The sequence below is a fragment of the Lineus longissimus genome, chromosome 11 (genome assembly GCF_910592395.1).
Source record: "Lineus longissimus chromosome 11, tnLinLong1.2, whole genome shotgun sequence".
Lineage (NCBI taxonomy): Eukaryota > Metazoa > Nemertea > Pilidiophora > Heteronemertea > Lineidae > Lineus > Lineus longissimus.
The window spans coordinates 8,253,507-8,281,021 of NC_088318.1; the positions used below are offsets into that span (position 1 = coordinate 8,253,507).

Below are 27,515 nucleotides of genomic sequence, written 5' to 3' on the forward strand. Positions count from 1 at the left end.
CTGAAAGATGTTGTAGTCTGAATTTACAAGATTAATTCCCGGATGAAAAGTGTGTGTGGATGAGAGATTTTGAATGAATATGATGAATGTATACATTAGCAAGGTTAAGATTTGAAGGATTTCAATAGGCTGTTCATGCCCAATGCCTCCAGTAGAACAGGTTTGGCAAAGGCTTGACAGAAAGACGTTTGAGTGATAAAGATGTTGTTTATCGCTACCATTTAATCTCAACCTCACTTTTTATTCAAAGTATCAGGGAAAGTTTCATTGGATTTCCTTCAATTATTATCTTGGGTATATACATTTTCTACAAGCGCGTCATCAGCAGAGCCTGCTATACTAACTGGAAGTACATTCCAATGGCCCAATTCTTTGTTGTATAGGGTGGGCAAGTGCACATATTAATGCCGATGGGGTTGATTCCATTAAAAAATTTCAAAACAAAAGAATGTGATCAATGAACTCTACTTCCGGGAGATATAGCATGCTCTTTTGTACACTGTAATACATGTATAGTTTATTTCTATAGTGAGAGACTGCCACTATACATTGGGTATGTGGTCTATTTCTATAACGAGAGACTGACGCTGATGGCTTAGTACATATCAAACTTAGAATATCAAGGGCAAGTTCGATAATGGCTTTATTATCTCGGGTAATTTGGGGGTTTAAGGTCGGCCATCTTACATGAGAGTGAAGCTGTTTTGGATATCTTGTACATTTTTAGGGATTCTTTTTCCTGCCCTTTTATATTACCTCATTTCCTGTGATACGTCATCACATCGCCGTCTTTGTTGTTATTTACGTTACGTATTTCGGTTGGGTTAACGCCATTTTTTTAGAATCATTCGCAGACGTCAGTCCTGTTTCCATTATAACACGAAAATCGCACTCTTAGGTATGATTACTTTCCTTTCGATTTCTCTTTGATTCGTTTGTAACGTTCATTCGCAATACCGAATGTGTTTCAGTACCTAATGTTTGTATATTTGTTTTTGCAGAATGTGTTTTCTAATAAATCATCAATCAAGAACGTTAAAGAACCTTTTTCTGTTTATCGTTATCGGATCTAAACCAATTTCTAAGAGAAGTTATGGGTGATCATGACGAAGCTGTGAGTACGGGAGGCGTGGCGACGAGAGTGGAGAATTCGGCGAATTCCGTCCGGATTGAGACTCTCAAGAAGGAGAGGAAAACATTGCGCGGAAAGGTTACGCGCACCATGAGGAGGATTCGTGATGGCATGGAAGCTCGAAACATGTCAGAGTTCAGGATAAGGAAGGAAGTAAGTGGCCTTGATTCAGACTTTGAGTTGTTAGTAATATAAACGCGGAGCTAATTGAGTCCGTGGCAGAAGCTGACAAAGAGAGGTTCAAAGAATGGGAAGGCCAACTGTTGAATCATTGGGTGATATGAATAAAGGCTAGCAAATGCTTTTACTTCAATTTTGTACAGAAAGGTCAAGTGTAAATGTACATGGAGTTTTAGATAAAAGCATTTACTACTCTTTATTCATATCACCCATTATCATGGCTTCAAAGAGCAGTTCGAGAAGTATGTACAAGCTAGCGTACAATCGAAAGACTGCGATGGTGGTAGCAGTTCGATTGCTACAACGTCAGTTGATGATGATGGTGGTAGTGCTGTCCATGCGAGTAGCAGCCAGCGCGTTGAGGAAAATAGGCCTCATGGCAGTCATGATGCAAATCGTAGCGGTGATATCGTTGAGAATACGTCATCAACGCACCACCAACATGTGGAGAGAGACAAAGCGCCAGAACGGCAGATCAATTCGATGATGACTTTGTCTTCAAGTGGCCGGAGCGGCGGCAACCTGTGCAGACAAGATTTCGACGAGTGGATAGATGATTTGCATGAAATGAAAGAGACTGTCCATGAAACCAATACTGAGAATATTTCCATAGCTGACGCATTGCTCAGATTGCAAGCATCAAAGGACATTCCGTCAGTTGAGTTTTGTAAATTCGACGGTAATTCATTGAAATATGTTGATTTTGTGGAAACATTTAAAGTGCAAATACATGACAAGCATTATCTGTCAGATGACCAGCGTATGGCACAATTGAAAATGCACCTTAGTGGGGATACCTTGAGATCAATTACAGGTTTAGGTTCCAGTGGGTTGATGTATGCGACAGCACTGAAAATGATTAAAGAGCAGTTTGGCCAGCGTAGTTTGATATGCAGAGCTTTCATCAATAAGATTACCAAGGGTCCCAAAATTTCAGCAAATGATAGGCAAGGTCTGCGTGATTTTTCGCTTGATATGATTAACTGCATTGCTACTTTTCAGCGCATCTCATTTCAATCAGATATTAATTCCACAGAGAGTTTGCGTCGGATCTTTTTGCGTCTTCCTGATCTCCTCATCAACAGATGGAAGACAACAGTGACTGACATACGGGACAGAGGAGAAACTCCAACGCTCGAGCACATCAGTAAATTCGTACGGAAGCGAGTTAAGACTGATTTCGACCCAGACTTTGGTGACCTCCAGACAGGATCATACGACAAAACTGACTCCAAGACAGGGCAGAAGGACTGTAACCATGTTAACGTACGTACAGAAAGGTGTACAGGCGGCTCAAAACCAGACTATAGCAAAACCGGTCCTGAGATGTTACCTTTGCAAATAATTGCACAAGATTTCAAACTGTCCGACTTTCAAGGATTCGTCAGTTTCTGAACGCTACAGCATGGTGAAAGACAACCGTCTTTGTTACGGATGCCATAACAGAGGTCACGTGACCAAGGACTGCAGATCCAAGCGGAAATGCGAAGTGAATGGATGTACGAGACAACACCATGCCATGTTACATTTCGATCCACCCAGCGCCAGCAGTACCACCTCAACCTCAACCCTGGATAGAGGCGGAATTTTGCCAGTCGTACGTGTCCGCTTTAGAGCAGAAAATGGTCACATCAGAGAGGGTAACGTTCTCATTGACAGCGGTGCAGGGACAACCATCTGCAGGAAAGAATTTGCCAGGTCACTAGGATTACAGGGAAAACACGAACAATTGGAACTTTCGGTGGTCAAAGGCGAAAGTCTGAACCAAGCCGACAGTAGAAGACTGAAATTTTGGATATCATCTCTAGCTGGTGGCAAGGAATTTGAGATTGAAGCACATGAAATAGAGAAAACAGTACTAAGTGTACCACCCCTTGACAGACCATGGCTGACTTCATACCGACATTTGAGAGACATCGAATTCGCACACAAGGCGGGAGCTGTTGATTTGATATTAGGTGTGCAGTACAGTCGCCTACATGCAGAGGAAGAAATCCGTCAAGGCCTAAACTTCGAACCAGTTGGAAAATGCACGAAATTAGGATGGTTCGTCATTGGTTGTGACAGCACTAATATTCCCAGGATATCAGTCAACTTCATCCAGAAATCTGACATGGAGAGATTTTACGACATGGAAACACTTGGAGATCGTGCTCCTTCTTGTTCTTGTCCACTTGAAGTAATATCAAGAGAAGACAAGGAAGCGATGGACTTGTTAGAAGCGTCTTGCCATAAGAAAGGCGACAGATACGTCATAGGCCTACCATGGAAGGAAGACCCATCAGCGCTACCAGACAACTATCCCCTTGCTGAGAAGAGACTTCAATCGTTAGAGCGCAGCCTTATGAAGAATCCGAAAAAAGCTGAACTGTACAAGAATGTGATCAACCAGTACATTGAAAACAGTTGGGCAGTAGCATTGACAAAAGAAGAATTGGAGGATGAGAAGATGCCGAAGTTCTATCTTCCACACCACGGAGTATATCAACCAGAGAAGGTTAGTACACCACTTAGGGTAGTATTTGACCCCGCATGCAATTACGACGGTGTTTCATTGAACTCCCTTCTACACAAAGGTCCGTGTCTCATTGGGGATCTTTATGGAGTGTTGCTTCGATTCAGAGAAGAACGTGTAGCCATCGTCGGAGATCTGCGTAAGATGTTCCTACAGATTTTGCTAAACGAGCACGATAGTTTGGTTCATCGATTTCTTTGGAGAGATTTGGATACCGGAAAACCACCTACCATTTATCGTCTGACTAGAGTTACGTTTGGAGATAAGCCTTCCCCAGACATGGCGAGCTTTGTGATGCTTAAATTAGCCAAGGAATTCAAAGCTACCCTACCAGACTCAGCAGAGGTACTTGAGCGTGATCGGTATATGGACGACCTTATCCATTCATACCCTACGCCAAAGGTCGCAGGCGAGAGGATGATGTGATTGAACATAATCCTGAAAAGCGGAATTTTCGAAATCAAAGAATGGTTTTGTTCTTCTGAAGAAGAAGCACTAGATCTCATGCAGCCAAAGTCCGAGGGATCTCCTGAACGAGAAAGTAGTGAGAGAAACGAGACCAACGCATCACCTATCAGCCTAGACAGCCAGGACCAAGAGATTCAGAAGACACTTGGCGTTTGCTGGAGTCCGAAGACAGATACCATCTGCATCATACCTCTGCATCATACCTCTGCATCTACCTGGTAAGCCAATCCTCGGGCTTGAACCTGAAAAAAATGACATTTCGTACACAACTATGGCAAGCAATAAGGGCAAGCAAAATATTTTTAGATTATCGCCCATGGCAATTGTCGGGGCCGCCGGTTAAATTAAACGTTTTAATTTTTTATTGAATCGTGGTAAATCCGTAAACAATTGCTTTGACTGATAAGTGACGAGTTGAAGAACCTGGAGAATCAAATATACCGGGTACGATTATCAAAAATCAATTAGAAAAAGAATTTGGGAGGTCATATGACAGACGTTCCAATTTTTGGAATGTTCCAATTTCTTTTGGAACTCCAAGCATACTGAAATTGGTATGTCTGATTTATTTCGAACGAACCAAAATTTCAGGTTTTCCCCCTACTTTGGCATATTTACCTGACGATATACATTTTGAGTCATGTGAAAGAAACATCCTTTCACCTCCACGTCGGTGAACACATCCAGTATGGCATTCATGGCTGCCCGTTTGAAGTCAATGAGCACTTCTGGCGGCTGGAGGCCGTTCACCCCACCTGCGATGGCCGGCACTTCTTGAAGAACACGCGCATAGGTATCCTGTCTCTTATTGGTGATGAGAGCATACACACTAGGGAAAACACTTCCATTAGCTGTTAAACTGTGAATGGTGCAGTCGGAAAAAGACTTCTGGAACTACTTTAAATGTTCTGTCGGCGAACCATCAATCAGACTTTGCAAGGCATTGTTGCCCATCTTCACTCATATAAATGAGTATTCTGTCAGCTTCCCCTTCACCATTATCAAACCGTAAAAAGATACCATCACTAGCTGTCATTTGGTACTGTCTGGGGATAATAACATCTGCAGCACTGGCCGGGACAGGAGGTTGGTTTCCAGCACACTGTCTGTTTCATCGGATATTTCTGCGGACGTTTGTTATGGGTGTCATAGCTCCAGCGGCTGCATCACTCATGTTTTGTACTCCTGCTGTAATTATCTGTTGTGGAGTTTCTTCTGTTTCTTCCGCTCTCTGTTTCATATTGCTCCTCACTGTCAGCATTTCAACTCGAGCAGCATCTCCAGCATGTGTATTGTCGTTCACCCTCTGCACAACCTGGTTGTTCATGATGTGCAACTTTGCTTTGCACTCACTTCGTCTTTGCTCACATTCCCAACTTTCCTTCCCCTCGCTTAAATCTTTTTGCTTAACATAACAGAAACCTTCAAAGAGAAGCTTCCTCCCTCCACGACTAGTTGCTATGAACTCCATGACTGATTGACACTGGCAGAACTGTACTAGTACAAGCTCTATGGTCGGTCACATGTACATGTACTAAGAATAGATTCACAGAAACATTGTATGACAGAGGCATTTCTCAGAAAAGGAGTAACATTAGGCCACTTTTAAAAAAAGCTGGTTAGCGCCCTTGCTTCTGGGAGGAGGTGGGTAGGGGGAGGTGTTTTTGTTTTTTTTAATTCATTTTAAGGCTGAAAATATAGCTGCTGAGCAAATAAAAAAAATCTGAAATATGGAAAAATCCGGGTAGGTGTACATTCTAGTGTAAAATGCACTATAAATTTTTTTTGGCTCTGGAGCCCTTCGTCGGGTAGGAACTTTTTTTTTATTCGGGCTTAGCTACGCAAGCCTATCGCGTCACAAGCATCGGAATAGCATTCCGCGACGTAACTATATATAGAATTATTGTTACTATAAATAGAAAAGAAACAATGTCTTCAGAAATCCTATGGGGGCTAATGTCCAGGGGGGGGCAAATGTCCGGGTGGCAGATGTCCTAGGGGGGCAGAAGTCCTATGGGGGCTAATGTCCGGGGGGCAAATGTCCGAGGGGCAGATGTCCTAGGGGGGGCAGAAGTCCTAGGGGGGCTAATGTCCGGGGGACAAAAATCCGGGGGGCAGATTCCTAGGGGGGGGGCAGAAGTCCGGGGGGCAAATGTCCAGGGGGGAAGTGTCCTGATACCCACTTCAACAGACTACAATCCCAAGACTTGAACTGATGGCAGCACTTGTAGCATCTAGACTAGCGAAAACAATTGTAACTGAACTCAAGGACAAACCGACCGTGACACTATGGACTGATTCGCAGATTGTTTTACACTGGTTGCAGTCAGAATCAATCACGTTATAGCCTTTTGTAGGTGTTAGGGTGGCAGAAATCCAGTCTACATGGAATGCAAGCCATTGGAGACATGTTCCTACAGAAAAACAAGAGGCCCAAGGGCCTGGCGCTCAGCTGAGTTGTTGCTGCGTTGTTCGTATATATTACATTACTCGTCAAACTCTACTAAACTAAGGACTCAAAGCCTAAGGATATTAGCTTCTGGATGTGTAACAGTGAATTACGGTAGACTGGCGCAATCTACTTCAAGCAAGCTCCACCCTTGCAATGTGTGCGCAAACAGATAACCTAACCTATATTGGACCATCAATTCTACACACAGCAACATGATTCATCCTCAGCTGTTACCATGATGATGATGATGATGATCCTTTTCGCAAATTGGTCGTCTTCTGTCTTTCTTCCATACTTCAGTGCCACCGGATGTAGTCTGCCCTTGTGGAGGGATCCTTTCAGCACCGGGACACAAGAATCCATGCGAATTGAATCACATGGAGAGACTAGCCCAATCACCCGCTTTTGGCTGGGTAGAAATGGGTAAATCTCGCAGACTGGACCTTAAACTCTACTGCCGACGTGTGAGGCTGGTCTGACAGATGAGTAAGTGGGGTCCACCTAATGCAGAAGGCACCAGTTTCCCTAACTAAAAGGGTAACATTAACAAAATGCTCTACCCAACTCTATTATTGCCTAAAGGCCTGTGTACACTAGTAAAATATTAGCAACATTTTTACATTTCCAGTTGCAACAAATGTTGCAAAAATGTTGCGTAGTGTGTACAGAGCAAAACGCGTCTTACAACATGTTGTAAAATTGTTGCAAATTAAATGCAATGCAATTCTTTGTTGCATGTTGTAAAAATGTTGCAAACTCTTCAGCCAATCAGAAATAGGATTTGCGTCATGTGATCTACCGGAGTTCATGTGACTTGAACAAGAAGCAGGTATAGCAACTCTCAAGTGAGTGTCTTGCTTCGTAGGGTGATGAAACCTTTTCTAGAAGTTTTTGTGTGACGGCTTGTCAGTCAGCCGCAACTCCTTTAGGCTGCGTATCCATAGGCTGTTCCGTGCCCTGCACAACATTCCCTTTTTACCGCCTGGCGCGCCACACGGACAATGAACCTTCGTTGGTGTTATTGATCGTTCCCATAGGTTATGCCGTGTCACATTGCGGGCATATATGCACTGTGGATTGGGGATATAGGCCCATATTGGGATTGAACATGTCCATTCTTTTGCGAGTGAACAACACGGAAGCAATGTCTGAGGCGAAATTAATTCAAGAGGTTCATCAACGGGAACTACTCTGGGATCCCGAAACTGATGATTATCATAACAAGCACGAACCTGTAATTTGTTGCTTAAAAGTCAGGTTTTATATACATGTACATGTCAATTTGATGTTGCAAGTGAAAATACAAGTTACTTGTATTTTCATTTTCAATATTCATAAGAAATTGTCTTCTGAAATAATGACAGCGTGCGGATAAACGCGATTGACCGCTGCGAAATGAGGACTACAAAGGCCTACATGACCAAAAAGGAATATCCAATGGAGACTCAGGGCATAGTGCCAGGTCACAAGGCTGTTACGCCATAACGCCACACTACACAAGGGCATACCCTATGGATACGCGGCCTTAACAGGCAGTGGTATGCCCCATCATCCACCCTCATTTTGATCCAGGGCCTGGTCCATATTCTCTTTGGTTATTTCGCCGCCTCTTCCGTCTCTCAACAATGACAGCTAAAATTGCTGCAGAAGCACTCAAAACACATCTTCTCTCCTTGGAATCATCCATTTTCCCTCCAAAATACCTATTTCCCTTTGTTCCCACTAAAAAGTTTGCAACAATTTACCAACATGTTGTAAAAATGTTGCTAATTTGTTGCAATTTTGTTGCTAGTGAACACAGGGCCTTGAAGGGCTTGTTGCAAAATTGTTGTAAAAATGTTGGTAAAATGTTGGTAAAATGTTGGTAAAATGTTGGTAAAATGTTGGTAAAATGTTGGTAAAATGTTGGTAAAATGTTGGTAAAATGTTGCTAATATTTTACTAGTGTACACCCTGCTTAAGTCAAGTGAAACTCTTAACAAACCTTAGCAGAATGCCACCATTGAAATGTTGATAATAATGATAGCAAGTAAAAACTTTAAACAGATAGACTTGATTTTTTTAACCAACTGCCACATGCGGTTTTCTTTATTTAGTAAATTTTGAGGTAAGTATTACAGAATGAAAGACTTGAATACTAGAATTGCCTGGCTCTTCTGATGATTGCACTGGTGAACACCGAAGTCGATGGGATGTGCAAAGTCATAGCTCGATCCTCTCTCTTGGTCATCTTTGAGATGTAGTCACCAAATATGTTCAAATGCAGCTGCAGATCATTCCTGTCCTGCAAAACATGATGAGGAGATAACATTTTAATTTTGATAGAATAGGTAAGCTAGCCAAGTTTTATATCAAATACAAGGCCAACAACAACTGTCACTGATAAGGCGCTAGGGCCGAATGATCAAGGAAGTTCATTGATATGATTGGGAATACATTGTGATAAGAGTGATGAATCGGCCCCGTTTGAAGCATTGTGCTATGTACAGTGTGCAAGTGTCAGTGTGTATCATATCGCATTTACTGTTTGTTGACATTTCAAATCGCTGGCGTCGATCCTCAATTACACTGTTTATGTACATTGGCAACCTTACCCGATGATATCAGAACGATGTTTATTATTGTCTTGTTTATTCACATTAGTTCTGCTATGTGACAAGAGTTATTTGTTGAGAAATCCATGATTTAAAGCCGGACTTTGACATCGTTTCTCAGACCAACCAAGCTGCATTTCGCAGATCGTTTTTCAACGATCGTCGACGAACTATTTCAAATTAATCACATCCAATTAAACAATCCAAGCCTTCCCTAATGTCATCAACATGCAATAACACAAGCAGCCAAATATTATCGCCTATGAAATTGTGAATTTAATGAGAACTTACCTCTGAATTGACAGAACGCGATCTATTCCATAGCATGGTCTCCTTACGTCTGAACTGCGCAGACTCGAGACGTGACGTTCGCTGCATGTGTGATTGGACGTGGGATAACTCGCGCGAAATTTAAAATGCTCTTCTTGGGGGGTGCTCACTAAATTGCGCCAGTAACACCACCTGGTGAGAAATTCATGAACTACGCCTATTGATAATGAAAGAGAAAGCTTTGCTCTATAAAATTAGATTTGATTCATGATCCCCAACTGAGAAATCAGCTGCTGGAAAAGTTTTTGGAAAATTTCGCTTGGTGCCACCTAGTGGCCAAACCGCTCATCCTGCCGGACCCACATTTGGTCTATTCAGGAGTCCTGAAGGGTCTCAACGCCTCAGAGGGAAAATCTATCGCCTATCCGCCATAGTTTTGAAACGTGCCTGTTTAACGGACAGACAGACAGACAGACAGACAGACAGACAGACAGACAGACAGACAGACAGACGGACACTCATTCTACCATTTACTCATATGAATAGCTCAGCTTTTCAGCTGAGCTAAAAATCCCTGCAGATGATCTGAGTCGCAGATTGACAGTTGAAGAGAAGAAATAGAAAACAGGTGGATGAACGGACCAGAATTTATGAAAGGACCACGAGAAAAATGGCCAGATGTTTCAAGTATCCAAACACCAGTAGATGACGTTGAAAGGAAGAGACAAAAACCCATCTGCCTGACAGTGAAAACCGAACCACTGACTGACCCTCAGAACTTTTCAAACTGGGAACGACTCATTCGAGTGACTGCATATTGCCTTCGGTTTGTGCATGACATGAAATGCAAATTCAAGCAAAGACTGATGAAATGAGCACTGGAACTCTACAAGTTGAAGAAGTAGACCTCGGTAGGAACTATTAGATTCGTCACGCACAGAAGGAGTTAGGTGATTGGAAGAAGCGGTGCAATGACTTTACCCCCTTTATGGAAGCCGGAATCCTGCGAGTTGGAGGAAGACTGAGGAAATCGTCATACACATTTGACCAGAAGCACCCCGTCCTACTTCCATCCTCAAGTTATATTTCCAGGCTCGTAATGCAAGACACCCACTGCACGATGGGACACCCTGGATCAGAGAGGACCCTCTGCCAAAGCAGACAAGAATTCTGGATATTGAGAGGACGCCACCTAGCCAAGGAAATCACGAAGAACTGTATAATATGTCGCATGTGTAGACAACCTTGTCAGAGTACACTGATGGCCAACTTACCATCCGAACATTTTAAACTCTTTTCACCACCATTCTCGACAACTGGAGTTGAACTGTTTGGACCCTTCTTGCTCAAATATGGACGGAACAAATCAATCAAAGCTTGGGGAGCCATATTCACTTGTGCGACGGTACGCGCCATACATCTGGAAATTGTAGAAAGTCTTTCAACTCAGTCATTCCTCCAGTCATTGAGACATTTCGTAGCACACCACAGCTGGCCTATGACCATAATTTCAGACAACGCGACCTCATTCGTCGGTCCTGAAAAGGAACTAAGAAAACTAGTGAAAGAAGGAAGAAATCAGATCGAAAACTTCGCTATTTTGCACGGAGTAAAATGGAAGTTTATTACACCGCTCACTCCACACCAAGGAGGATTCTATGAAAGCCTGATAAAGCAAGTAAAAGGCGCCCTGAGATTCCTCACTTGGGATGAATTGAAATGTCCACAGTCTTCGCTAAAGTTCAGAGTTTGGTCAATTCCAGACCGATAGGATATTCATCCAATGACCCTAATGATTTGCAACCATTGACTCCAAACCACTTCTTGATTGGACGCGCGACAAGGACCATTTCAAGAAATAAAGAACCTACACAGACGTTTTGAGTTCGTGCAGACCCTCATTAATCAAGTGTGCAAGCGTTTTGCGTTTTTGATGACGTTGTCCTGGTATCAGAAATTAACACACCAAGAGGAAAATAGCAGATTGGTCGCATCACCGAGATCTTCCCCTGCGACGATGAGATTGTCAGAAATCTTAAAGTGAAAACAAAGTCGGGTGAGTATAAGCGCGCTGTCCAAAAATGCTGCTTATTATTAGAAAATTAAGACCTTGCCATATCAAATGGAGCATGAAAAGCGGGAGATAGGTTAAACCGAACTCGTTCATCATTTATGTGCCAGAACGTACATTACCTCATTACAATATGAACCTTGTAAGATGCGCATTTGTGTGAAAAGCTATTCCTCAACTCATCATTCGTATAAATAGAGACTATAACCAATTCATTGATACATATGGTAATTTGAGCATTTACAGACTTGATGCAGATTTGAAATTAAGTCCTTACTGTCTCATACGTAACTGATTTCATATGTATTTGAATACATCTATTGTATTGTATATAGGTGTAATGTAATTTAAAGGGTAAGTATCAAAGAGTCAGATTTTGGTTGAACGTTATAGTAGCATGGCCAGCTCAAAATTTGAATGTGTTCAAAATGCTTTGAATTTTAGATACTTAGATAGCTCTCCTCATACAGAACACAGAGAACTTTAAATTTTGAAAATCGGACCATGCATTGCTATGCAGCACCAGTTTTAAGGGTCCGAAATAGCCCGGGTTTTAGGACAAAACCAAGAAAGGGGACAATGGTTAATGCATTGGACATTGGTCTGGGTAGATGGTCATTTTCATCAAAACAGGGTTATCAGAGTTAACACTGACAATAGTACATTGGATGATTCAAAGTGATATTTAGACCTGTCTGATCATAACGAGATTTGACATACTTATGTAATTTTTCCCTGGCAACGCAAGCGTGTTGGTTACGTTGCGACATAAATGTCGTTTCAACGACTAATTAGCATATTTTATGCTAATTAGGTGATTTAATTACATAACCATGCAAATTTACAAGTGAATAAAGATGCTTCCACACAAATATAGTCTTAGTTCATGTTTATTACATAACAGGTTGTCCTCCACAAAACTTTCTACACCGATGCCCCCTTATTTTGGTTACCATGTGGTTGTCATGGTTACCGAAACACCCCAAAAATTAGCATAATTGACTGAAAAATTGGTTGTTTGAGAACATTGGATCTTCTATACAACTCCTAAAAAATATCTCAAATGCCTTCAAGATTCATCGATAGGCAAAGTCAATGAAGCATAGTTTAAGGAGGGGTAGGGGTAAGTAACCATGGCAACACTAATAGCCACGCCCATTTTGCGTGCTAAAATGCTGCGATGTCTAAATTTTTTACAAACCATATCATGTGGGGTATCAAAACGGAGGTATTCAACAGGAGAATAAAGACTCTGTAGGTAAAATGGAATTTAAACTAATTAAATGTACAATATATGTCAATTTATAACCATGGCAGTATACCTATGGCCACCTAAAGCTAACGCTAAATTGACAAGTTCACTTTTTGGTACGGAGTTCCGCCTAAAGAATGTGGCTAATTCAAACAAAACACCATTGTTCAGGGCATCTTCACAAATTGCGGCAACTGGACGATTCAACACATGCTCCTTTTTTAAACCAGCGGCTTCACAGTATGGCCCCGGATAAAGAGAAGATGCATCTACTGGACCGAATTCTTCAAGCAGTGACTCAACAGGATTGGCAACCGTTGAATCTGTTCCATCAACAGTACCACCATCACAATCAGGGATGAACGACATGTATTCAGTCCCACCGGAATTCCCCAGATTTATTTTTAGATGGACATAGTGAACGGTTGGCGACCAAGTTCGTCCATAACGCAAAAGTAACACAGATGACGTCAAGCGGCTTTTACGCCGGGCATTGTTCAAGTTCTGCTAATTGAAACTTACAAATTAGTGAACGGATTTTCATCAGATAAAAAGTATTAGCAAGCTTAGGTAATGCAGATATTGCTGATATTTTCAAATTAACTATTTGATGAACGTATACTACTTTTATTGAGACTTTTTTTGGAGTGTCAGAAATTTCCCTCGAGGTGCGTTGCGCTTGAACATAGGCCTACGTCGTTACGTTACGACGGCGCGATGTTGCTGAAAAGAAAACGTTGGTGAGCTGGCCATGCTAGTTATAGTCAAGACAAGCAATGTGTATATAATATGAATTTTTTGAAAAATGTATTACAGCTTTGGCCCCGAAAGGTTTGTTTTGAATACTTTGTACATTTTTAGGGATTCTTTTTCCTGCCCTTTTGTATTATGTCATTTCCTTTGATACGTCATCACGTCGCCGTCTTTGTTGTTATTTACGTTACGTATTTCGGTTGGGTTAACGCCATTTTTTAGAATCATTCGCAGACGTCAGTCCTGTTTCCATTATAACACGAAACACTTTCCTTTCGATTTCTCTTTGATTCGTTTGTAATGTTCATTCGCAATACCGAATGTGTTTCAGTACCTAATGTTTGTATATTTGTTTTTTGCAGAACGTGTTTTGTAATAAATCATCAATCAAGAACGTTAAAGAACCTTTTTCTGTTTACTGTCATCGGATCTACACCATAAGCCATTTTCGATTTCGGCCTAAATATTCACCAGATACACACGCACGCCAAATATGAAATGTCTATGTGAACTAGTTCAGAATATAGAGAGGTCACAAGGCATTTCTGAGATTCACAACAAAATGGCCACCAGTCGTCCTTTTGAATGCGGCGGGCAGAAAATGCATGCTGCATACCGTCTGCAGACTGGGGGTTTTCTCATGAGTCAATAGAATCTGAGGTCTGGAATTAGGGGACCATATCAGCAGTTGCTTTCAGCCAACTTCTGTATTAAAACTAGAAATATATAACGCAATTGGGGCAAATTGCGAATGTATGCCCCTGCTCTGGTGTGTTCGGTGTGTTAATATGTTCATTGCGCACGTTATTTAGCCTATAAATATGAAATTGTGGCTATAAGCGCACCTCGAATATAAGCCCAGTGCGCTTATAAGCGCATAAATACGATAATATCTTCTCTGTGGCTGTTTATGAAATTTTGTGGAGGCTCTCAAATAACATCCACAATAATATGGCTGTTGACTGGGCTAGTTGGTCTGACAATAGACATGCACGTGAACAGCAGAGGTTGGTTTTCCCATTTACTCACTACAGAGGTGAAGCGTGGTCTATACTATTTTCGCCGTTGTCATCTCCTTGATCTTTTAAGTTTTTGCCGTTTCCAAGGCGATTGCCTGCTAGCAATTTACACAGAAGATCAGCGGGCAAGCTGTTGACCCTGTTACTGGAACAGCATCAATTATGCGATCTCCTGGAATCAGTCACAGAATATCTGGTACTCAGGAAGTTAAAGACTAGTCACTGCCGGGTAGCTAGTGCAATCTGCTAGAATCAGTCACAGAATATCCATTGCTTACATGCTAATGAATAACAACTGTCAGGCTATTTATCCCTTCTCCTGGTGTCAGTCACAGAATATCCAATGCTCGGATATCAATGAATAGGAATTTCCTAGCTATTTATCTCATCTCCTGCTGTCTGTCACAGAATATCCAATGCTCGGATATCAATGAATAGCAACTGCGTGGCTATTTATCTCATCTCTTATCTTATCTCATCTCAGCAAAAATCTAAGATGGCGGCTGGAGGCCATTTTCGATTCTGGAATGCGCCCAAAATCAATAGAGAAACTCCCCTACTGAAGACCATTACACCACAAAAGTTTGAAGTGTGTCAAACCTCTAGTTCTTCAGTTAACAATCGGAATACCAAAATCTAAGTTGGATGCTGGCAGCCATATTGGATTTTGGAACACGCCCAAAATTGATAGAGAGCATCCCCTGAATGACCATTGCACCACAAAAGTTTGAAGTGTGTCAAACCTCTAGTTCTTCAGTTAACAATCGGAATACCAAAATCTAAGTTGGCTGCTGGCAGCCATATTGAATTTTGGGTCAGGCCCAAAATCGACAGGGAACCTCCCCTACACAACCTCATCACACCACATAAGTTTCAGGTCTGTCACTCACTTGGTTCTTGAGTTACAGGTCGGAATGCGAAAAACCAAGTCGGGCCTGGCAGCCATCTTGGATTTCAGATCGGGCCCAAAATGGATAGGGAACCTTCCCTACACTAGGTAATAACACCACATAAGTTTCAGGTCTGTCACTCACTCGGTTCTTAATTTACGGGGCAAAATACAAATCACCAAGTCGGGGACCTGGTGGCCATCTTTAATTTCGGGTCTGGCCCAAAATCAATAGGGAACCTCCCCTACCATAGACCATTACACCACAAAAGTTTGAAGACTGTTGGACCTCTGGTTCTCCAGTTAACGAGCGGAATGCCAAAATCTAAGATGGTGGCTGGCGGCCATCTTTGATTTCGGGTCGGGCCCAAAATCGATAGGGAACCTCCCCTACCATAGACAATTACGCCACAAAAGTTTGAAGACTGTTGGACCTCCGGTTCTCCAGTTAACGAGGGGAATGCCAAAATCTAAGATGGTGGCTGGCGGCCATCTTCGATTTCGGGTCGGGCCCAAAATCAATAGGGAACCTCCCCTACCATAGACCATTACGCCACAAAAGTTTGAAGACTGTTGGACCTCTGGTTCTCTAGTAAACGAGCGGAATGCGAAAATCTAAGATGGTGGCTGGCGGCCATCTTTGATTTCGGGTCGGGCCCAAAATCGATAGGGAACCTCCCCTACCATAGACCATTACGCCACAAAAGTTTGAAGACTGTTGGACCTCTGGTTCTCCAGTTAACGAGCGGAATGCGAAAATATAAGATGGTGGCTGGCGGCCATATTGGATTTTGGAACGCGCCAAAAAAAAATAGGGACCCTTTGACACACTAGGTTTACACCCCATAAAAATTTCAAGTCAGCCGAGCAAGGGGTTCTTGAGTTATAGTCTGGAATTCAGTGCGGCGGCGGACGCGGCGGCGGACGCGGCGGCGGACGCGGCGGCGGACGCGGCGGCGGACGCGGCGGCGGACGCGGCGGCGGACGCGGCGGCGGACGCGGCGGCGGACGCGGCGGCGGACGGAAACCACCTAAGAACATAATGCCCCCACTTTAGCGGGGGCATAATTAAGATCTGGAATTAGGGGACCATCTCAACAGTTGCCATGTGATTTTCACACTAAATGAAATGGCCAGGGCCATTGTGCTCACCTCATGTGGAGGAAAGATGGATAAAGAGCATGGTATTGTGTCATGTAGTGTTAGGTTTGATGTAGGTCCAAGCAATTACAATTTCCCCAAAATGGCCAATTTACAGTACATTCGTCCTCTGTGACCTTGAAAAGTAGGTCAAATCAAAGAAGACCCGGGTGACACATTGAATGGTTGTTAGAATTAGATGTACCTATGATATAAAATTGGTGCCAATCGGGCAAGTCATTACTAGGAATAATGGCATTTTGAAGAATTTAGGATTTGGCCCCCTCCCTGGAGGCCAAACGGCAAATCAGATCGCACCAAACTTCGGTACCTAAGATCACCTGACCAAGGGGTACATGTGTACTTAATTTGTGATCAATAGTCATTGCAGTTAAGAAACGTGCCATAGTTACGGCCTGACAGCGAATTTACGCCATTTGACCTCTGTGACCTTGACAAGAAGGTCAAATTAAAAACCTGTGTGACATATACTGTATGGTGGTTAGATGTACCCATGATATCAAATTGGTGGCAATCAGGCAAGAAGTTAAGGAATAATCACATTTTTAAGGTTTTTGGATTTTGCCCCCTGGTGGTCAAGTGGTGAATCATATTGGACCAAACTTCGGTCCCTGAGATCACCTGACTAAGGGGTAAATGTGTACCAAATTTGGTATCAATAGTCATTGCAGTTTAGAAACGTGCCATCGTTACATCCTAACGGCCAATTTACACCATTTGACCTCTGTGACCTTGAAAAGGAGGTCAAATCAAAAACCCGGAGGATATATGATGCACCTTTGCTAGAAGTACCTACCATATTTTTTTCAAAATTTCCCGACTACTATTAAGGGAGATATTGCATATTTTCACTTTTAACGTTTGGCCCCCTGGTGGCCAAACCATGAAACGAATCGGACCGAAACTTGGTCTCCAAGGTGTCATTACATAAGGGTACATGTGTACCAAGTTTCAACTCAATAGCTCTAACAGTTACGAAACGTGCCCTGCTAACGGACGACGGACGACGACGACGACGACGACGACGACGACGACCACGACGGACGACGGACGCCACGGTATGGGATAAGCTCACCTCTGCTAAGAGGTGAGCTAAAAATAAGAGGCCATTTCAGGTATATGCCAAACGGTAGAACAAAGATTATCTAGGCCGTTGTGCAAACAGGCTTTGCGATACACCACGAGTTGGGGTGTAGGCCTAAATTCCTTTAACTGTGAACCAAGTGCATCCACTGGCACGCTACATGTATGTAATTCAAATATAAGAAAACAAACTTTGAAAAAAAGTTGGCGCAAAGCAACTAATGATATGGTCCCCTAATTCCAAACCTTAGATTCTATTGACTCATGAGAAAACCCCCAGTCTGCAGACGGTATGCAGCATGCATTTTCTGCCCGCCGCTTTTGAATGCAAGATAGGCAATTATCGAACTTGGCCTTGATATTCACCTCATACATATGCACGCCGATTATAAAATGTCTACGTAAACTAGTTCAGAATATAGAGAGGTCAAAAAGTATTTCTGAGATTCACAACAAAATGGCTGCCTGTCGGCCATCTTGAATGCGAGATAAGCCATTATTGCACTTGGCCTTAATGTTCACCGTATACACCTGCAGGCTGAATATGAAATGTCTAGGTGAACTCGTTCAGAATATAGAGAGGTCACAAGAGTGTGACATACGGACAGGTGGACGAAACGGTCGAACGAACTTTCCCCGAAAGTGCGCATACAATGAAATAATAAGATCGAAAACCTGATTACAATTCATACTAACAACCAAATTGTTCAGCACCACCAAGCAGAGAATAATTTTAATCTTCAATCTACACATTTTACCTTCATGGTTTCATAGCCATCATCTGCATCATAGTCTGTCTTCACACTGTATTCCTCTAACACTTGAATAGTTCCCAGAATACCAAGCAGGTCGTAATTTTCATCCATCTCATTAATGATGTGCGAGGGGAGCTGTCAAGAAAGCAAACAGTACAATACAACTTATTAATTAAAAGGCCAGGGGCGACTGAGATCACTGGATAGATATTTAGCAGACAATTCATACGGATTAAGAAATGTACAATAGCATATTGCGAAATGGAAATTTTATGCCATTAAATTTCTGTGACCTTGAAAGGTAGGTCAAATCAAAGACCTGTGTGACAAGTGAGGTAGCCTTGCTTGGAGTATCTACCATAAAAATATCATCGAAAACAAGGCACTTATAAAGTTTTTGTCCCCTGGTGGCTAAATCGAGAATCGGATCGGACCCACATTCAGTGTCAGAGGTTATCTGACATAGGGGGTCCTGTGTTGAAAGTTTCACGTTCGGTTTTTGAAACAGAATACAGACGAAAACAAGCAGAGCGTTGAATGTCCCCCGTCGCAGTGGGAAATGTTTAGTTTAACTCCTTTTTGTCTCCTGTGATAAATAGATTTGGAGGGATAAGTATATTTACATGTAGGTCTTATTGAAATATTGGTAAAATATAGAATGTGAAAGACATTTTAAGAGGGTAATCATTGAAAGTTTCTTTCAGACCCGACTGAAGGTTATGGTACAATGTGGACCATTCTCCAAGCGTCGTCAATGGTGATCATCGTTGCCAAGTCTAACTCGATCTACTGTCTCTGCCACAGTTGGTTCCCCAGCCACAACAATCGGAACAATCCACGGCCAACAATGGTCATAATGGGATGTACCAAAGGTGGGTTACGCATGCGCGCAATATCATTGCGCATTCTATTTGGGTTACGCATGCGCGCAATATCATTGCGCATTCTATTTTAGTGTTTTAGTGTTTTTATCCAAATTTGGAAGAATACGATCCATTCATAAAACTAAGGGAAATTCAAACGATGAGTGATTAATATAATAGGCTAGCTCCTGCTCAGGTGCAGGATATCATCTGCTGGCTAATAAATGGGAAAATCAAAAGATATTGACCGGTGGGGGTTGGAATTGATGCGGGTGGAGACCGGTAACATATCATTAACATTTTGGGCCTTATTGCCAGTTTTTAATTTGACGGTGAAAGCAACAAGAAAAAGCTGAATCGACTTGTTAGGTTGAACTCACTTTTGTACAATAAGGTACAGGGCGAAAGGGAATTTTCATAACCCCTCAGCCAGCACACGCTGAAGGTGACATGGTTGAAAAAATGGCTTAGTGGACTACGCGCATCATTCATGAGACAGCTTAAGTGGTGTGTGAGAAAAACGGACCTGTTATGCTAATGAGCAATGGCACCATAAGACCATCATAAAACTCAATGATGAAAATTCAGAAAACAAGGACGGTCAAATTAGGCTGTTTGACCCGTGACCTTGAAAAGTAGGTCAAATCAAAAACCCAGGTAGCATGTGAGGTAGTCTCATGAGCAGTGTCCACAGTAAAACATTCATGAATTCCTGAGATACAGCCATTAGTAGATTTTTACATGAAGCACCCCCCTTGGGCCTAGCGTAGTTCGAAAATTATCCATACTGTCAAAAGGCACAATAAGACTTTCAAACCACACACAGATGAAATGCCTAGCATTTATGGTTATGGAGATAGGCTCCGGAAACAAGATCAACGGACCGAAGGACAGACGGACCGCCAGAGAAATGGCACTCGTCTAGACAATACCCCTCTAGCCTTTATGGACTGACCAAAGGACAGACACACGGACAGAGAGACGGCGCTCATCTCAACAATACCCCTCTAGCCTTTATGGATTGAGGGGTAAAAATAGGACAAATATTAGGTGAGTTCTAACACGTTTTGTGTTGTGTGTTTTTTCTTCCCCTTGTTGCCTGGTGGAGAATCAAACTCAGCTGACTTTTCGACGCAACACACCTTTGGCCTGCCCTCTATCAGCACACTGTATTTCACATCAAAATATATAATTGTTGAGAAGTTACAAAGCCGAATGGAATTTACCTGATTTTCAAGAAGGGCCCCCCTATGTCCTGCTGAATTAAAATATTTTCCTACGGGGAGGCCAATGTTTTTAGTGTGGATAGTTTGTCTATGTCCATTGAGGCATTTACGGAGAGGCTAACAAGTTTCACCAATGTACATAGTGTCCAGACATTTCCTGCATCTTATTATGTATACAAGATTGGCACTGCTGCAGTGGAAATGTCCGACAGGGGTGTGGATGTCCATAGAAATTGGAACCTTGAAATCACTGTTGTCAACAAGAGCACATGTTTTGCATCTAGGTTTCCTGCATGGGAAAGTACCATCAGGTTTCGTTGATGGCATTTTGCTGCCAACAAGAGTTCTACACAAGTTAGGTGGTTGTCTGTAAGCAATGACTAGAGAGTCTGGAAAGATTTTCCCGGGAGCATCATCCTCATCCATTAAAAGTTGAAGATCTCTGGCGATATTTTTCAAGTTTGAGATCACAAGGTTGTAGGTGACTAACAGAGGAATATATATATATTTGTTTATTGTCACCTATGTAATAATTAACATAGCCGGCCACACAGGCCTATGAGACTATTGTGGGGCCGGCCCGACGCCACGTGTATTCACGATCATCGGGCTCTGACCTCACTTACAATCAAAATGATACAAAGGTACAGACTACTTGTGCTGGCACCGGCTCTATTAAAGTGAACCGGTGCCATCACAAACCACAGAATACATGCAGTAGATAACGAAAATTCTAGTGATTCGCAGACCACCAGCACTTAAAAATTTCATTTCTAATGCGATATATCGTATCTACGTAATGGCAACACTTCTGGCAGTATTAGAGTCTGATAAAACGTGTTTCATTATGTCGCCTGGCAAAGCATTTTCAAAGTTCATATTTGTTTTGTCCTTGATTACTCGGAAAAGTCCAACGCGTTGGGTTTCATATGCAGGGCATCGACATAGAAAATGTTCTTCGTTTTCTACCGTTTTGGAGTCACATTTATGACAGATTCTATTCACTAGAGGGATACCTCTGTAGCGTCCTATCTCATTGTTTATCGGAAAAGATCCATTCCTCAGTCGGGCTAATATTGATCGTTGTGATCTATTCAATGGAGTTCTCACATAATCCTCAATGCCAAAAAAGGTTTTCAATGTTTTGTATGTTCTCAGTTTGGGCATTTCATTAATTTGTACGCACCATTGGCCTACGTGCGCCGATATCAGGTGATCGTTAACACTTGTTATCAAGATTCGTGATTCTGCCTTTGTACGACCGTGTAGTGATTTAAACAAAGTGGCCATATCACACTTCACAACAAGAGGCCCAAGGGCCTGGCGCTCAGCTGGATGACCTAATAACATAGGACTGATGGTGCAAAGTAGTAAATATCGGCTTTATACTACTGTTTGAAGGTCAAGAGAACACGTTATACCACTAAAATTTTCAATGCAGAGCTGCCAGCTGGATGAAATATGATTGAACTAATCAGCCATGGTATGTAAATATTACAGGAGGCAACGGAAGATATCCCTAGTTCAGTATGTTGTATCGGTAGCTTTACAGAAAAGAAGTGTCAGAGAGGATGAGACTTCTCCATGGACAACTGTGGTATGTCCAGGCTGGGTTGTACAGCACAAGGATACAAAATGCTGTCTGTAATTGAGAGGTATCCTGATTTAACAGAGGTCAAAATAAATAGAAATTACCAGTTTGGGACTAACACCACTGTCTTTTTTTTTTAATAAGGTAGAGATTACAGGAGTCAACAAAATTAATTTTATTGAGAAAAATTGACCTGTCCTACAGGTGATTGGAATTTACAATACAAAGGGTCATTTTTCATGACATTGTGCTCTACTGCGTATCCCTAGTGAGTCGATCGGGAACCAATCTATCCTTGGCGCAGACAGGTTCAAATTGGCTATATCTTGAATACATTGAATTGCGATGAAAATCTAATGCAATAAAGGAGCAATATCGAAGAGACAAATTAATCAAACCAATTGTCCACAGACATTACCCTGAAATGGCGTGATGTATCGTATGCGTGCATATAAAAGTATATCAATTGGTCTGATAGAGATGATGAGGCAATGTCAATATGCCTTGTTCCTTAGTCAGCAATATGCCCCTTTTTATAAGGAGAAGAAGGAGATCCCAGATATAGGCCTTCACATGTCGGCTGCCAAATGGCTCGAACCAAACTGCCCCTATCACTACTATTAATTTAAAATGCGTGCTCCTCCTACATGTAGCAATGTCTCGGCCAAAAAGGCACTTAGTCGACAGGCAAGCTAGAAGTTCAGCACCGTGAGCAGCTCCTTGGTAAGGCCATGTCAGGTTCCGCGCGCCTCTTCAGATACATCAAGTATTGAAAGCTGTGGTGAGCACATAAAAAGACCATGGTCACCTTAATTTGAAAATCCCTTCATAATCAAGGACTACCTCTGACTAAAACAGCACCCATAAACAATAGACCACCAATTTGACCCCAGCTCCTAACTGCGGGAAAACTCAAGTCCAGCAACCAAAAGTACCAAAAATACATTTTTTGTTTACATTTGAACTGCACACATGTTATGCTAGAATATGATAAGATGCTAACCTGGTGTAAACCTCTGTGACCATTTCCAGTGTACTGAGCGCTCATAGCACGGCCAAATGCCGTATTATGACAGCGCTTTCGATCTCTCAGATATATGTTCATCTCCCTCCCGTGTTTACAAATATCCTGCGCATGCATGCAGGACTTTAAATGGCGGTGGCGGCACGACTTCTCACCGCGTATGCCAAGAACAATTGAGAACCGCTGGCCCCTTCAACCAAGGTCTCGTTAGGGAGTTTTTCCCAAATGAACGCGATGATGACGTGCCCCATTAACAGGACGTAACATCTATTTTAAAATGCGTTTCCAAAGTGAATGCATGAGGACAACCCATTTGTGTTGTATATCACTGGAAACGCCCGATTCCCCTGATTCTGCAGGATGTTAAATCGGGCATTTTATTTCTTTAAATAAATCATAAGCGTCGCATTTGCTCCTAGCTCTGTTCACCATCCCAAAGGGCAATATTGCCAATTGGGCCGGACAATCACGAAAAAACCCAAATATTATACATTTTTTCCTGAATAATTCTTATAGTGACCATTCTCCCATGAAAGACAGTTGCTACGCTACACAAAAATAAAAAAAAATCGAGGGTCAACCATTGAACTTTTGAGATATGTTGAATTTTGCACAAATCAGCGAAAAACGCACCAACTGGCACTGGACGGCATTTCAACACGGGGCCGACGCACATCCCAAGTTCAGTGTACACATACGTCAGCAACAACAGTATAAATGCGTAGTTTCTTGTTAGCCGCCTATTAAGTAGCGCTCTAGGTTTCAGAAACTCCAAAAAAACATGTCTTTGCCAAAACAATTGCTGAATCAACACTGACATACTGTAAGGACCGAGAAATCAATGATTTTAGGAACTACGGGGGCTGCGCATGAATAAACAAAAAAACTCCCTAATGAGACCTAAAGCTCAGGATCAAGCGCGGGAAATGTCCGTACTTTATAGACCCATATACATCGTGCAATAACGAGAAAAACATCGCGTAATAACGAGATAACATCTCGTTATAACGAGAAAAGATCGCGTAATAACGAGAAATGATCGCGTAATAACGAGAAAAGATCTCGTAATAACGAGATAATATTTTATTTTTTATGGCACTAAAGCCCGGGCATGGCGATTTAGCGGATCCTGCGGATTCTGCGGATTCTGCGGAATCTGGTCTGCAGCGGATTGGTATCCGGTCGTTTCGCTCCCTGACGTTTTCGCCCCCAGCATTTCCGCCCCCAAACTTAGCCTAATACCATTAGGCCCCACGGTGGCCGCTGCCGTGATGTAATGTAATCAAGCTAAAATCAAGAGAGTGTCTGAGAGTCACTCTACCCAAAAATTAGTCGTTTCGCCTCCTGGGACTTGGGTGTTTTAAGGATCGTTGCCAGGATCTCGGGCTTGTCACCTGTCATCGCATGATCTTGCTGGCTGTTTGGTCATCAAGAGTGGGATGATTGACTCCGGTGGACGTTTTAGAAAAATCTTTTATTTATTATCATGAGAGTGGGAAATTCTCTGTTTAAACTGATTTGTCATCTGAGAGTCCTGGACATCATCAGTCATCATGTGACTTGAATATCTTAATGATGGATCATCAAGGCAATCGTATGTTGCTCGTGCACGATTTTGCGATGTTGTAAAATAAAGAGAGACGTGTCAACCAGGCCAGTGTAGAAGTTTAAAATGTCCCCTGGAAAAAGTGTCCATCATCCCTATTGTATTCTGCACGATATTAACAAATTAACGAATGAGCGAAAATGACGTGTGACTCGGCCTATTATTTTATTACCAACTCGGCCTGGGTTATAGATCACGGTCAATGTTCTCATTAGGGAGTTTTTTTTTTATTCATGCGCGCCCCCGTAGTTCCTAAAATCATTGATTTCTCGGTCCTTACAGTATGTCAGTGTTGATTCAGCAGTTGTTTTGACAGGATATGTTTTTTTGGAGTTTCTGAAACCTAGAGCGCTACTCAACAGGCGGCTAACAAGAAACTACGCATTTATACTGTTGTTGCCGACGTATGTGTACACTGAACTTGGGATGTGCGTCGGCCCCGTCTTGAAATGCCGTCCAGTGCCAGTTGGTGCGTTTTTCGCTGATTTATGCAAAATTCAACATATCTCAAAAGTTCAATGCTTGACCCTCGATCTTTTTGGATTTTTGTGTAGCGTAAGCAACTGTCTTTCATGGGAGAATGGTCACTGTAAGAATTATTCAGGAAAAATGTATAATATTTGGGGGTTTTCGTGATTGTCCGGCCCAATTGGCAATATTGCCATTTGGGATGGTGAACAGAGCTAGGAGCAAATGTGACGCTTATGATTTATTTAAAGAAATAAAATACCCGATTTAACATCCTGCAGAATCAGGGGAATCGGGCCTTTCCAGTGATATGCGACACAAATGGGTTGTCCTCATGCATTCACTTTGGAAACGCATTTTAAAATAGATGTTACGTCCTGTTAATGGGGCACGTCATCATTGCGTACATTTGGGAAAAACTCCCTAACGAGACCAATGTGGAAATCGTCCGATAATAGAATGCAGACATTTTTTTCATGCATGTTGGGGTTTTTCCGAAATGCTTGATAATCTTAGCGGTTTAGACAATTTAACAGTTATGGAATATTACAAATATTTATTATAAGGATAATTTATCATAATATCGATATTCTCGAGCTGTTTTTATGCTGATTCCGCCCAGATTCCGCAGGTTCCGCAGAATCCGCAGGATCCGCTAAATCGCCATGCCCCTAAAGCCCTGTGCACACTGTCAACATTTTCGGTAACATGTTGAGCAACATGTTGACCAGGTAGCTTGTTGACAGAATTGTTGACAGTGTACACAGAGTGAAAAGAGTTCGGTAACATGTTACCCAAATGTTACTGAGATGTTGACGAAAGAATGCAGATGCATATATGTTGACGAGATGTTGACGAGATGTTGACGAGCTTTAACCAATCAGGAATAGATTCTATTAAAGCACATGACCTACCTGTGGTCATGTGATTTGGACCAAATGGCAGTCACCATGGAATGGAACAAAGGGAAGGAGGACATGCTCATTGAAATATGGGAAAGTTGCACCTTTTTGTGGGATGTAACATCGAAGCAGTACAAAGATAAGAATAGAAAGAAGTCTGCCCTGGAAGATATTGCGATAGGCCCCATGCTGCTCCCTCAAGATGATCCAGGGCCTTGTCCACACTCGTTTTACTTCATCATTTCGTCTTCACTTCCGCCTGTCAACCACCAGCATCAAAATTGCAGCAGAAGCCCTGACAAGGCATCTTCTCCTCTTGGAATTTTCCATTCTTATGATTTTCCCTCCAAAAACTACCCTCCAAATCAACATTCCCGCTTATTTTTCGGCAACATCTCGGTAACATGTTGGCCAAATGTTCCCCATTCGTTACCAAGTGTACACAGGGCCAAAATTTATGTTGCCCAGGTGAGTTACCGTACCTGGTCAACATGTTGCTCAACATCTTACCGAAAATGTTGACAGTGTACACAGGGCTTTATCTGTTGCCGTACGGAAGCGTATTAGTGCCAAGTGAAAAAAAAATGTTTCTGGCATTAATGAAAAAAAAATTTTTTATCACTTACGTACGAGATTTTTTGGATTTGACCTCCTATTCTAGGTCACAGAGGTCAAATGGCGTAAATTGGCCGTTAGAGTGTAACTATGGCACGTTTCTTAACTGCTGAAGCTATGAACTTGAAAGTTGGTACATGTAACCCCCTACATCAGATGATATCTGACACCGAATTTTGGCCTGATCTGATTCTTGATTTGGCCAGCAGGGGGTCAAAACTGAAACTGTAGGACGTGCAATATCTCGCTTATTAATTACTTTTTTTCGATGAAATTTTTATTGCAGGGACTCTTAGCAAGGATACATCATGTGTCTTACGATTTTTGGATTTGACCTTCTTTTTAAGGTCACCGAGGTCAAATTGCAAAAACTGGGTGTTAGAGTGTAACTTTGGCAAGTTTTTATGGTGGTTACCCCTAGCAAAGATACATGACATATCATACGGGTTTTTGATTTGACCTACTTGTCAAGGTCACAGAGGTCAAACTCTAAAATTAGGTCAATTTTGCTTACGTGTCAATGCCATAGACGTCAAATCGCGTAAATGTGCTGTTAAGAGTGTAATTACCGTGGTACGTTTCTTAACCACTAAAGCTGTTAACTTGAAACTTAGTAGGCCTACGCA

At 42.2% G+C, this 27,515-nt stretch overlaps 1 protein-coding gene across 3 annotated transcripts in view; it reads right to left on the reverse strand.

Annotated features, from left to right (window-relative positions):
• Positions 1 to 23,444, reverse strand: part of LOC135495768 (short transient receptor potential channel 4-associated protein-like) — a 390,467-nt gene extending 367,023 nt beyond the window's left edge. For all 3 annotated transcript variants that reach the window (XM_064784679.1, XM_064784678.1, XM_064784676.1), the window contains exons 1-2: positions 23,278 to 23,444; positions 18,598 to 18,729 (exon numbers count right to left, since the gene is read on the reverse strand). In XM_064784679.1, coding sequence (XP_064640749.1) covers positions 18,598 to 18,729; positions 23,278 to 23,415 — 270 coding nt within the window. In that variant the 5' untranslated portion in view covers positions 23,416 to 23,444. The remainder of the gene's footprint in view (positions 1 to 18,597; positions 18,730 to 23,277) is intronic.
• Between the last annotated feature and the right edge of the window lie 4,071 nt (positions 23,445 to 27,515).